The sequence below is a fragment of the Neopelma chrysocephalum genome, unplaced genomic scaffold (assembly GCF_003984885.1).
Source record: "Neopelma chrysocephalum unplaced genomic scaffold, ASM398488v2 Primary Assembly neopelma1_99, whole genome shotgun sequence".
NCBI classification, from domain to species: domain Eukaryota; kingdom Metazoa; phylum Chordata; class Aves; order Passeriformes; family Pipridae; genus Neopelma; species Neopelma chrysocephalum.
In genome coordinates, this window is record NW_020897762.1 from 1,072,573 (window position 1) to 1,086,121 (window position 13,549).

General features: G+C 37.7%; 1 protein-coding gene across 4 annotated transcripts in view; it reads left to right on the forward strand.

The window, feature by feature from the left end:
- The window catches only part of AFTPH (aftiphilin), a 46,153-nt gene extending 33,315 nt beyond the window's left edge, over positions 1 to 12,838 (forward strand). For 2 of the 4 annotated variants that reach the window (XM_027694977.1, XM_027694978.1), the window contains exons 7-10: positions 90 to 150; positions 1,804 to 1,887; positions 5,767 to 5,890; positions 11,619 to 12,838. In XM_027694977.1, the coding sequence (XP_027550778.1) occupies positions 90 to 150; positions 1,804 to 1,887; positions 5,767 to 5,890; positions 11,619 to 11,763 (414 nt within the window). In that variant the 3' untranslated portion in view covers positions 11,764 to 12,838. Of the gene's footprint in view, positions 1 to 89; positions 151 to 1,803; positions 1,888 to 5,766; positions 5,891 to 11,618 lie in introns of those variants that run through there. The other 2 variants (XM_027694979.1, XM_027694980.1) reach the window with 2 other exon arrangements.
- Positions 12,839 to 13,549: the final 711 nt, after the last annotated feature.

Sequence of the window (13,549 nt, forward strand, 5' to 3'; positions counted from 1 at the left end):
AGACGCTAAAGAATCTGTTGTTTGAACTGCTTTGCATTGTTGTAACCTGAACTGACTATAAAATCTGATTTCTGACTTTTCAACTCTAGGAATCTCTACCACCTGTCCAGTTTGACTGGAGTAGCAGTGGCCTTACTAACCCTTTAGATGGTACGTCTCTCCGTAGAGCCTCTAGCACCAGAGCTAGAGATAAGAAAGCTACAAAGTTCAGACAAACATCTATCTGCTGATTATTTTTTTTAAATATATACACACACATATATATATATATATATAAAAATATATATAATATTTATTTCTTACTCCTAACTTTGGAAATTCAGGCTTTCTTTCTGATTAACAGTGCCCCTATGTGAAGTATTACATAGTCTGAGAAACACTAAGTTAAGTATTATTTTAGATTCCTTCCATATGCTAGTGACACAGTGGCAATATTAACACTTCATTATGTATAACTGGAGATTATAATGAAACTCTGAACAAATGAGCATTTTAGATTCAGGAGTTTTACTTCTTGAAGGTATTTTTCACCAGTCAGCTAACTCTTTAGACATCCTTTGAATGACAAACTTGTGTATAGTGGCTACTTCAAAGCACAATATTTTAACCACGAACTGTTTGCAAAATATACACTTCTTGAGCTGAAAGTTTTCAGATTTAAAGATAATTTTATATTTCAAAAATATGACTTCATCCATTATCACTTTCGCTTACTTAAGAGCTACTTATAGCTGATATATTAAAGAGGTAGCTACAAACTTATTTGTATCTGTAAATGTATATAGTTATCACATAAAAGACCCTTCACATGTGTCTATTTTAATAGCAAAGTGAGTTGTGCCACTGCCTCCAGTGTCAGAAACGTAAGTGCACGCAAAGGAAATAAAACAAGTTTTAGAAACTTGTTTGTCTGACAGACTCGGAACCTATAAAGAAACTGATACCTTTACGAGGAGCCTGCTGACAGCAACTAATTCATGACACACAGGTCGTTCAAAGGCAGGCTCAGATAAACAGCATCTCTTACTGCACTGGTGTTGCCACAGAACATGTGGGATGTAAGAGTTTGGATAGCAATATCACGGTGCTGAAGGAAAGCCTGGATGGACCCTTTTGCTGTTGTCTGGTGTCTTATTACTTCAGTCAATCATCATGCTTTCTTTTTAACAAACAACTTTAAAATGTATCTTGGTTTGATTTCTGTTTTAGTACTAAAGGGGAACAGTATAATTTACCAGTGAGGAACTGGACATAAGAGTGCCATTTGTTACCCAGTGGTCACACTGCTTTAAGATAATGATAATTAATAGCTTAAAGCTGCTAAATAAGATTTTAAAGTGGTTTTTTTTCTTTTTGTTTTTTGCTATTTAAAGATCTCCTAAGTCTTCCTGATGAAAGAATGGCTTTCAATTTCAGTGAGGGGAGAAAAACCCCACTATATTTTAACTATCAATTGACCTATATATTGTTTCCCTTTAACTGATCACATCTTTCTCTCTGGGTCATGCTGGTTCTCTTTCATTTTTAGATCGAAATAAATATTTCTATTTTAAAGTTACTAGTGTTGATTTCCTTGCTGCAATGTACATGAGGAAACGTGCACTGAATTAAGTTGTTAACATTCTAGAAGGTACAAACTAATACTGTAAGCATTGTTTTCATGTCGATTTTTTTAAATTGCGTACTGAGTACTAATTATAACTTGCATGTTCAAGTGTGTGTCTTACCCCTTTTTACACATAAACCCCTCCCTTGGCTTACCTTCTATATGGCTGCCTACCAACACGGTCACTGAATTTCAAGCTAGTGGAGGTTCCACTCTTCTGAACCTTGATTTCTTTGGGCCCGTGGATGACAGTAGCTCTAGCAGCACCACCACAATCCCAGGTCAGCAGAGTGTCAAAACCACAACTGTAAGAATATAACGACTTACTAAAAGCATGAGCACATCACTTGACTTTCCTACAAACAAGGAGAAATTTCATGGCGTTTCTCTAAAATGTCTTTCTACTGCATTTTTTTCCTTTAATCTGTGTTCTGTTTTCTGGTGTTTTGTATCGAGTATGAAGTATTTAAAAGGTACTGTCAGCTCTGTATTTGTCACCTGCTGAAGGAATGAATGGCTTTTATGCTCTTGCAAATAACATGTTAAAACACTTGGTTCAAATGAGAAATCCTGGAAGTTAGCTCTTCTAAGCACTTAAGAAAATTTGAAAAATGGGGTAGATGTGAAATTCCTAAAATATGAGCCTTGCTCTCTCCTCTAAATAAGTACCTCCAAATTATAGGATTATTGTGTTGTTTGGAAGCTATGTGTGAATATAAATTTACAGAGCTTGATATATCACAGCCCTGCTGGGGTTTGCTGCTATAAATTTTTTCTTTGTGTAAACTACTCATATTAATGATAAAGTGAAAAAAGTGTTTTAACAGCATTTGTAATAGAAAAAAGATATAGTTGCATGTTTGTGGGACATCAGAAGTTCATGAATGTTAATTGTAAAACCAAAGCACTTTATCAGGAACTTACTCCCTTTAAAAAGGAGATGAAAAATACCACTCTCTCATAGAGTAATGCTTGAAAATAATTGAGTTCATTTATCACATGGTTTTGACATGCTCTGAGTATTTTGCACGAGCTTGTGAAAAACCTACACTTTGAATAAATTTCTGCAGGAGTTTAAGGGAACGCTTTGGGGATTTATTCCAGTGCATAGGTTAAGTTGATAAGGCAGGTGCTCTTTCAATACAATGCCTGAAGTCATAATATCAGTTTCTTCATAGGAAGGATGTTTTTCCTCCCAGTGATTTTAATTTTTAAAAATCAGTTTTTGGTTTTAGAAACACAATTTTTTAATTTTGAAATCCGATTGCTGAAGACAATTTTGTGGCATGGCAATCTAAATGTCTTTTTATTCCACCCTTGAGAAATGTCATTATGAGATGAAAAATGGCAGGTTTGTCACAGATGTGGTAGGTAGTAAAGTCAAGGAGTATAGTCTTACAGATTCTTTGTGTGTGCAAGTCCACTGGCACAAGTCACCAGTGCCCAGTACATATAGTTGGTTACATGTATTATTGCTTGTGCAGGTGTTGTGCACACTGGAAGGGATTACTGGAGGAATACTGTTAGCCTTTTATAGCATTTTATTTTTTATGTTGTTTCACCAAGTTACAGGTATTATCACCTTCCCTGGTATGCCCTATAGTGCCTATTTTTTTTTTCTTTGTGTTTGGTTGATTTTTTGTTTTGGTTTTTCTTTCCTCTTGACTTGTTTCTGGGAAAGTCATTTGTTTCATGGCTTGCAGCTCGTGTGTTTGTGTGTGTGTTTAGGAGCTTTGTGTGGGATTTGGTTGGCTAACTTTCCTTCAATATCTCATTAAGGTTTTGCAGTGCTTTCCTTAAATATTCTCTCATCATTTGAATAAAATGGAGAATATGCAACTCTTAAAAAAAAATAATTGAAAGACAAATTGCTAGGTCTTCTGGCTTAAAGAAGAAACTTTTATCAGTAGTAGAAGTTTATTCTTTCTTTGGAGACCTTAGTTTTACTTGCTATAGATCAACAATGGATTCTTCTCAGTCTGATTTCATCAGTAGCCAAAATAACTTTTTAATAAAAATTTACATTCTGCATCATGAACAGGGAGTTACTCATTTCTACTATGTTCCCACAATTCAGTGTATTGTTTTATTTTTCATGTTTAATAGTTTAACATAAATGTAGCTGAGTAAGAGGTGCCTAAAGAACAGTAAATTGAGCAGTGACATCTCCATACAGCAAAAATGAATTCATTTTCATATGTAATGACTGTAAATGGGAATATCTAAATGATGTAACTTATAAGGTTGCATTTAATGTTTGTTGCAGAGTTGCATGTCAAAGGGCTCCTCGTTTCAATTAGCTTTCCAATTTGTACCTTAATGGGATTTCGCAGGCTTCTGCAAGTCAAAGTGTATTTCTTCAAGGCTTCCTCTCCCTGATTGAAAGTGGATATTTTATGGAATATTTGGGCTTTTTCCTATTTCCAAGTTCTGTAAACATCTGACAGTACTAAAAGTCTTGGTATACTGGTCTCAGGACAGTACATATTTTAATATTTTGTATGGAACTGGATGAAATTAACTTTGAAAATCCAGACTTTAAAAAAATGTATGTTGAAAGGACAGCTGATTAATTTCTAATCAATTCATATTATATGGAACAAATCTTCTCCCCACCTCCTGCAGCTTAACCAGACGATTTTCTTAATTTTACATTTTGGTCAGCTTAATTTCCTTACAATAAAAGAGGAATTAACTTGTGTCCAAAGGACAAAGGGTCAAGACACTGCTTGGGGAGAGCTCATGCAAAGTAGGCTTGAGGATGATTAACCTCATCTGTTAGCATTTACTGGTGGTAAAGGCAGGATAATAAGCATAGGCATTTATTTATTTAGTAATCTTTTGATATGTCGGGAATTCTTGTAAAAGCATCCTGATCCTGAGAAGTAATCTGGATACAGTCATCAGCACACGTTAGTAAATGCTGGTTTTATCTTAGGGAGCTACAGGGGACCATCAAGTCCCAATGTTTGCAATGTTTGTTCCACAGTAGGATGAAATACTTTTGTGTTGTCCAAACCAACTGGTACAAGTGTGACACTTGTTTAGGACACAAGTGTCTCTAAAAATCACACTGCTTATGTACAAAAATTCTATGCAGTTTTTGACAAATACTTACAATTGTGAATGGCACATATGCACGCTTCTTTGAAACCCATGAAACATAAAATATCTGAAATTCTAACTAGGGGAATATCACCAATTTAAGATGCTTCTGAGCAACAAAATTTTTTGTAAGTCTTTCCTCTTGATTTATTTTGATAATTCTAATTTCTAGAGGTGGGGGGTTTTTTTAAGAAATAATACATAATATCTGGAAATTCTAGATCTACTTCCTACTGAGATGTGATGCTTGATACTAAACAGGTAGAATTTAACTCATACATACATATTTTTTTTGATACAGGTTTCCATTGTTTGCAGTGTTTTCAGAATAACCTCTGTGATAAAATTTGAAATCCATTCCCAACATATGTGATGTGAAAATTCAACATCTGACTTAAGATACCTAAAACTAGGAATTCAAGGCTGAAACATCCAGATACTTAATGCTTTAGGAATACTTGAAAGATGAAAAGGGACCACAGACTAAAAGTCTTGGTAGTACTATACATATCAGTGTATTTTAATGCCATTCCACTTCTGTGTTTCATAAAAGCTGGCTTTTCCTCACTTCAAATTTCAACACAACCCCTGCTGAAAAGCAAGATACTAAATGCACTCTAATACATGCCTGTGTTACTTGTAATCTCTTGGTGAAGAGTTGGTCCCTGTTAACATACAGTGTTCTTTTAATAGAGGCAGTTGAGTTGAAGTAATTGAAACAATCCATTTTGACACAGCTGACACTTTTAACAGAGGTTTCACGCTCAAAAGTAAATCAAATTGGTTTTGTTTACTCACAGACTGAGACCTTGTATGCCAGACTTGATCCAGGGTGTGTCTGTTTTGTAGTACAACTAAAAAAGCTGCTGAAAAAGGATGGGGAGAAAGGATGATGCTTCAGAAACACAAACATGTTCTGTCATGTTCTTTTCATGTATCTTGAAATTATAAATGATTCAGATGTTTACAGAAAACAGTCTCTAGCAAGTTGGTCTGTGACTAATTATGACTGTACTTGCCTCCAACCGTCACTGATTATTATTTTATACTATAAGGTGTGGATCCTGAGTTGTATGAATTGACAACCTCAAAACTGGAAACTTCCAATGCAAGCAACAGAGTGACTGATGCATTTGCAAGACTCATGTCCACAGTGGAGAAAGCAAGCACGTCCACAAGGTAAGTACTCTTCCCTGCACATTTTTCTTCTGTTTCTAAGGGTGGTGTGAAATGTGAGGTGTGAACGTGTGTGCTGGTTTAGGGCAGAAGTTCCTGAATGATCAAAAGCCTTAAATTTAATTATTAAATTTTAAATCTTAAATTCACTGTACTGTAGTTCATATTTCAAATTATTGTAGAACTCTAAAGTGTGGAAATAGTTCATGAGCTGAAAGAAAAAGATCACCTGGACATAAGTTAAAAAGCTGGAGCCAAAGGCTGAACTGGAGGAAGTGACTTTGTGAACACCAGAGCTGGTTTCTAAGAATGGCAGGGTAAACTGAACCACACAGTTCAGAGCCTGAGGACTGTGACAGAAGACTCTCCTTGGACCTGTGTGTAACTTATAAATACAGAATATTCCACGAGTAAAATGATAAAACGGACTAATAGTTATAACTATATTTGTCCCTTCGCAAATATTTCCAGCACCTGTCAAAACTTCAGTGACCAAACATGAGTTTCATTTTGATGTTGCAGGTTGAGGAATGAGCGTGTAGTTGATTTAGGATGTCCTTTCTGCTTCCATGAACACATGTGAAGTACTTTTGTGCTTTTTCTAGGTAGAATCTATAGAAGGTCTTCAGGTGTCAAATGTCTTTCATGGGGTCTGGCCAGTTGAATGGGTACAGAATAGTCTTTCCACTTATAAGCTTGTATTCTTGAGGTTTGGTTTTTTAATGTATATCTTAGCACATCCTGAACTGTCTTAACATATAATTAGTGTCTGTGCCCATTAAAAGAATCACTGAGGGATTCTCACCAAAGTAAAATATTGATGTTTTGGAAGTGTGTGCCTCAACGTGCAACAAATAGATGGTAACATACCCTGACTTGTAAGTGAGCTTTAGGGTTTATTCAGCACTCTAAAACTAGATGTGTTCTCATGCAGCAGAGCACTTAGGAGGAGGCACAGGAATGGTGGGACAGAGCTGACTTGCTTAAAATTATTAAAACTCCAATTTTTAAGTGCTCTTCTAAAACACATTCCTTCACTGAGAAAACTATCTTGCTAGTTTTCCTGCAGTGATGATTCTGAAAGTGAACATGGAATAAAGAAGATCAACAAGCCATGAAATTTCCAGGGAGAGCCAGTAGAGGGAACTCCCCACTTCAGTGCTGGTTTTTGGGTCTCAGCTTTTGGATTGCCTCTTTTTCTATTCATGGAGCACATATACTCTTTCTGAGATTAACTAATGGAAAAGTTTGACTTTCATGAAATTAGAAAACATAGTTACATTGAAATACTTTTGTATTATATTCTAAGCCTGATTTTAAAGTAACTGCAGTAGGAATGCAAACTCCAAATGTATCCTTCTTTTATTTCAACTCATAGTTTTGTACCTGCCTGCTTACCTGAAGATGTCTTACTTAGCTTACTTTTTCCTTACAAAGCAACAGGGAAGTCTGCTTTGCTTAAATGAATGTTGACCCTCATTTTTCTGTATTGTTGTTTTTTTGATATGAGGGGTTGGGTATTTGTTTGGGGTTTTTTCCAGTGCTTCCACAATACATTTGAAAGCTCTTACTTGTGCACTTAAAGCTCTCTATCCAGATGTCAGAGTTCTTCCCCTGTTCTGGAGAGCATTGCTTACCAGTAGGAAGAGGTACTGGATCTATGGTATAGCAATATGTCAGGCAGTAGAGAGAGGCAGGGGACCTCAGGCTTGGAGATTAAGTTCAGACACACACAAGGATTAGCTGTTTTAAGGAAGCTGTTTTCAGTGTGTGATACGTTTTGTATATTTTTGTCAACTCTGAATTTTAAAAAACGTCAAGTGCTCTTTTCTTGATTTCGTACTCTCCAAAAGAAAAGCAGTCTGTTTTTTCAAGCCTTCAGAGAAATAAGGTCTTATCTCAGCAGTATGCCAAATATGTTGCAGAATGTTAGCTTTTTGTAAAAAAAATTTGGTTTTCTTTTCGATTTTTTTTTTTTAATTCTTGTGTAATGAACTGAAGACTTTAAAATAGGAGTGGCTGAGTACAGCCAGCTCAATGAGGCTGATATTAATGCATCAGCCTGGAAATATGGACTATTAGGCATTCAATATAACTGTTGGGGAAGATGGAACCAGTGCCTTTGATTCCAACTTCAGCTTTGCTGAGGCTTTCCCATGTGTGTAACTTGTCTGAGCTCAGGATCTTTAGGGTGAAGTTTAGAGTGAAAATACCATTGTTCAGCTGCAGGATGCCATGTGAAGAGTCATCTTTGTCTAAAGTAGCCCCATCTTTTGCTTGCAAAGCCACCTCTTGAACCACAAAGGCAGTTTCTCAGAAGGAAGGTATTGGGAGAGGAGGGGAAGCTTCCCCCTCAGCTTGAGCCTGGAACCTTGACGGCAGCAGCAAGTGCTGAAGGTCAGGGATCCAGCACAGCATTCCAGAGAGACTCTGCAGCCTAGCCTGCTTCCATACAATTGGCAGAGATCAAAAGTTTATCTGCTGTCTTTTTGAAGGAAAGCAGAGCACTGATACTTTTCCAAGAAATAGCCGAAACCTGCATGTAAACTGCAAATACTCCTTGGGGACAGTGTTGGATGGAGCAGCCAAACTCCTAATTACAGAATGTTTTTAAAGTGCGTTTCTCTAATCGGCTCAGTGTTGCTGATAAAGCTTGGCCTTGCTGGTGCTATCCACAAAACCCTTTGCAAACATGGGAGGTGACTGAAGCCCCAAAAGACTCGAATGCTGCAGAAGGGTGGAATGCAGAACAGAACAGTGAGGTGTGAGTGACGCATCGACAAAGAATTCCCTGTTTCTTGCTAAATTTTCTTCCAGCAACTTTCCTGCCCATCAGTCTGACTCATTTCTTGTGGCTTAGTGTTAACGTGCCTTTGAAAAGGAAACTTAGTGCCCACAGGTAGATGGACTGGCACAGTTGCTTGGGTAGAGGCATCCCTTCTGTCCTCTGTCTTGGGAGACAATGTAACCTCGTGTAAGAGAAGAGGTGGATGGGGACAAAGTTTTAAAACCTGAATGAGCCAGAACTGGGGCATTCCATGGTTTAGTAATCAAAGGTTCTGTTTTCAAAGCAGACAGAAGTAGTGCAGCTGCCATTGACAGTCTGCTCACTTGGGTGTCTGTTCTTTAAGCCATGGTATCTAGAGATTAGGAGTGCACAAGCAGGAGAAGCTCTGCAATGCCCCCCTCCACTGACCAGGGTTCAGCTAAAGAAGCTCTTGATGATGGGAACATCTTCAGCACAAGTAGTGACTGAAATGAATGCAGTTATTTCTCTTGCCTCTATCAAAGGGCATCACAGTTATTAGGCAGTTTGGTAAGTTTTATGGGTAAGATCTGTCTGCAGTGACAATGCTACTTTGTCTTTTAAATTTAGAGAGTTAGTGAGTAATTCTTTAGGGTTGCCCTGGTGATATTTGCTACCAAAAGTGTTGATTGTTACCCACAAAGGGTACTTGCAGTGTCCAGTTTTACTGTATTGCAGAGGAACTTGCCCCTCTCCATTGAGGAATGGAGAAGTTGGGACATCTCCACTCCTTCTACACTGAGATGATTTCAAAAAAGGGTTTGAGCCTCATTAACAAGTGATTGTATCTATAGCTCTATCTTGGTCATAGTTAAATAACATTTGCTGTGTTACTGTGTTAGCTTCTTCTTTATAGATACTTTTTACATTGCTGGTTAAGTAGATAAATTATTGCAAAGGGCCTCCAACCAGGAGGGGAACCTTCAGTAACTGGGTGAGATTCACCCGACTGGGCTCACTGGTGTGCCTGTTCTGCAGTGATGTTGCAGAGAACAGCTGGTACAGCAAGAGCGATAACATTGTCCTGTGATAAAGGTTCTGCATGTGGCCACCAAATAAAATGAAGTGCTGCCTCTGGGACCCAGCAGTACCATTTCTTAGCATGCCATAGATGAGCAGGGAAGAGGCTTATAAATAGCAAGGAGTGTGTGAGCTCCATCTCGCTGATTAACAATTACAGGAACATCTCCAAGTCAGCCTCTTCCTTTGGCTTCCCCTGTCAAACACTCCTTTGTTAGCTCTAAGTCCTTGATCACCAGGAGTTTGTACCTTTAAGAGGCTTGTGGTAAGTGGTTATTAATAGTGGCACCAGATACTGATAACACAGTGGTGGGTGAGAACCACATTTCAACAGCTCAGAGATAGTCCTTTGAGTGCAAACAGAGCTGACTGTGAAGTTGTTAGAGGAGGCACATATTGGCTCTCTGCTTCTTCCTTCAGCAAATCCAGCACACAGCTTTGTTCATCCTCCAGAATTTGGTAATCTGCCTAGTCAGTAGCTCATGAAATTCCACTGCAGCAGAGAAAGAAAAATATTGCTATTCTGTTGAAGGTAAGTCAGATTTAGTATTTAGTATTTAGGCTGCCTCATCTCGAGAACTTCCATCAAGTGGAGATTTCAAGTAGAAAACAAATATGATAGCTCAATGTCAACGCAACGTTCAGTGATGTCAAGGATGAGTTTGAGTCTAGCTCTTTTTTTCTTCTCCTAGCTTAGGAATTCTAAGACTGCTGTAGCCCCTTGCTTTCCCCTGGTCTCTGATCAGCTGAGGAAGCAATCCTCATGGGTGCTGACAAAAGAAAATATGAGTACATGCTACTTCGTGATTGGAGTGGTCATTGCCCTCTTGTGGGCTTGGTTTAAAGTTTATAAATAAGATACAGAAAGGAAATTTCTGAAGTGTTCTAGGGAAAGCAGTTTATTTGGTTCAAGCCTTTTTTCCTCAGCTTTTTGTCCCAAAGGTGATGGAGCTTATTCAGCTAGAATTTCTTGCATTGTTGCAGGACTTTCCAGTTCCAAAAAGGCATCTGCTATAATGTTTGATGGAAAACTGAGTATTTCTAGTAGTAGGCAGTGTTCTTCAAAGATAAGCCAGATGTTTGTAAAGCATGGATGTTTGGGCAAGGGAGGGGGGGTCTGTAGCACTCTGAGCCAGGCTTCATTTTTACTTGGGAAGTGTGATTTTTTTTGCATAATAGTGAGAACCAAACGACATGGGATTTAGACCTCTTTATTCATTTGTGCTCAGTAATTCTTGTGAATAATGCAAAAGGCAAAGTAAACCCCAATGATTCCCAAACTGCTGTGTGTATCATCATGGCTCCCCATATTACTGCACTTCAAAGCAAGTAACTACACATCATGAGCCACCTTTTGCTGCTGATGAGTCCTGAGGGGAAAAAAGAGTTTGTGGATCACAGTGTAGAGTGGCATGACGTATAGTCTGAGAACAGTCGTGTTGGAAGCACAGCATAAGTAATTTTTTTATTTTAAAATTATTGAGCGTCCTTTTAAGATTTTTTCCACTTTATTTTTGAAGATTGTACACGATTTAGGTAGTTTAGAACTAATGCTCCTATTGTTTTGTCTGTAGAATATGGGCATGGTTATCTCTTCAAGTGAGTCTCTTCACTCTTGACGCTGCCAAAAAAAGAAAAAAATCATATATAAAAATTATCATTTGAATGGGACTTTTTTCCCTTATTGCAACAATATACACAGGAACGTTTATCTGACTTTCCATGTTAACATGTTATTGGTAGGCAGGTAAGTATTATAACATTAGACTACCATCAGGTAGCTTACAGAAGTGCCTGTCAGTGGGAGACAAGCTGACAGAACATTGCTTCAATCAGTGATTCTTTCAGTGATCCCAGGGATATCAGGTACAGGATTAATGCACTTTGTTCTTTTCTTCTCAACAGGAAGCCTAAAAAGGAAGAACATCTTAGTGAAGAGGCTGCCAAGGTGATTTCTAGCCTTCCTGACTTAACTTTCATGCATGCCAAGGTGTTGATGTTCCCAGCCACATTAACACCTTCAACAAGCTGCCAAGAAAAGGTAGACTAAAGTGATGTGAATTGGACGTTTTCTATTGATTTTTTTTTTCTTCCCTCTGTGGGTCGTAAAAAGCAATCTTGCTTTAATTTAAAAAAAAATCAAGTTCAGATGATTTGTTGGTAAGCAGCACTAGAAAGGTATACATAGTAATGTATATTTATTTACATACTGGAGTCCTAAATTTATATTAGAGAAAAATGTAAATAATTGGGGGTAAATCTTTTTGAAGATCTATTCTTTTTGTTGTGCTGGGCTGTATACATTTATGTCTTTGTGAAATACACTGGTGGTGTCCTTCTTACAAAACTTTAAAAAGTTCAAAAAAAAAAAGTCCTATAAACACATAATGAAAACTTCAATCTTCACAGCCTGTGAAGTTCCCCTGAAGACTTTCAGATTGCATTGAGCAACTTTTTCTTTCCTGCATATATTAAAATACTTCTTGCTGGAAAAAAATCAAAAGGTTATGTTGGCCCTTTGTGGCTTTTTCAGTTATTGTTTCTTTAAAACCCAGTAATTTCTTTTGTGTTTTAACAAGCTTAAGATGTGTTTTCCTTTTCTTTTCCCCATCCCCTCCCCCTGTTTGATTGGTTGGCTGATCAGTTTTTATGTTCTTGAACTTCAGTAGTATGGCTCTGTCATTATATAGCCTTTTGAAAGGTATGCTGTCAGTAACTTCTTGTTCCAGTTATGGATTACTGTCTGAACACTTGATTTTTTTTTTTTTTTTTTGTCATTAGAAGGTTGTCTGCTTTTAATCAGTTTGATTTGGAAAAGAAGGACCAAAACAATATGAATGTCTTACAATGAAATTTACCTGTTAAAAAATTTTATGTTCTGTTGTACCACTATTCCTGTTTGATTTTGCACAGTGTAAAATGACATAATCATAGATTGCTATGGTTTTAGGCTGTATATACAGTAAAAAACTATGGGTTGTAAATGTCTGGGGAAATTCCTATGGAAAAAAGAGAGCTATGTCGAAGAACCTCTAAAAAGGTCAATATGCATGCCCAAGGTCTTTTGAGATTTAAGTGTGTAAATTTCCTTTTAGCTTACACAAAATAAAATAATTTAAAAGATACATATGTAGTACAGCCTGCTCTCTTTTTATACAGAATGTATGCACTAGTCACCTCTCTGTGGATGGTAAAATCGATGTGCTACATTAACAGTAGGACCTTCCAATTTGTGCTGCTCAGTCCCACAAACCACACCTGGCAGGACCCTGCAGACTATCCTTTAATTGTCCTGTCTCTTTATCATGTTGTGACTTAGTCTCTTATTTCTGTCTCCAGCTTGCCTTCTGGCTTGTTAGGGCAGTGTGGCTCATGATATTTCGGGTTATAGACTTCTTCAAAGTAACTGGCAGTACTCAGCTGTAACAAACACCAGTTATGGTGAGGTGAGAAAGGACAACTGATTTTGCCTATTTCTCAGCTAGAAATAAAAATGTAAACATAGCTATCACTGAAGTCTCCTGACACATTAGCTTGCACTGCAGCTCTGGCAGCAACATCTCTTCAGAGGGTCTCAGTGGACTGTCTGCAGGTAAGGCGTGTTCTGGGTGCTGATATTTCTTGAGGGTGCATGGACATAGACTCTGCCATGTGTAATCTTTACTGCGTGCACAGCTCTTCAAGTGCTCAGTAGTCACCACCAGTTCAGCACTTAACATCTAGTTCTGAGAAATCTCTAGTGTGTTTTCTTACCTGTTCTTTGAATTCTTTGTTGTCTGACAGCACTTGGGTCAGGAAAGCTCGAGTTTGATGTCATTAGCTGGGTAAGCTGAAAT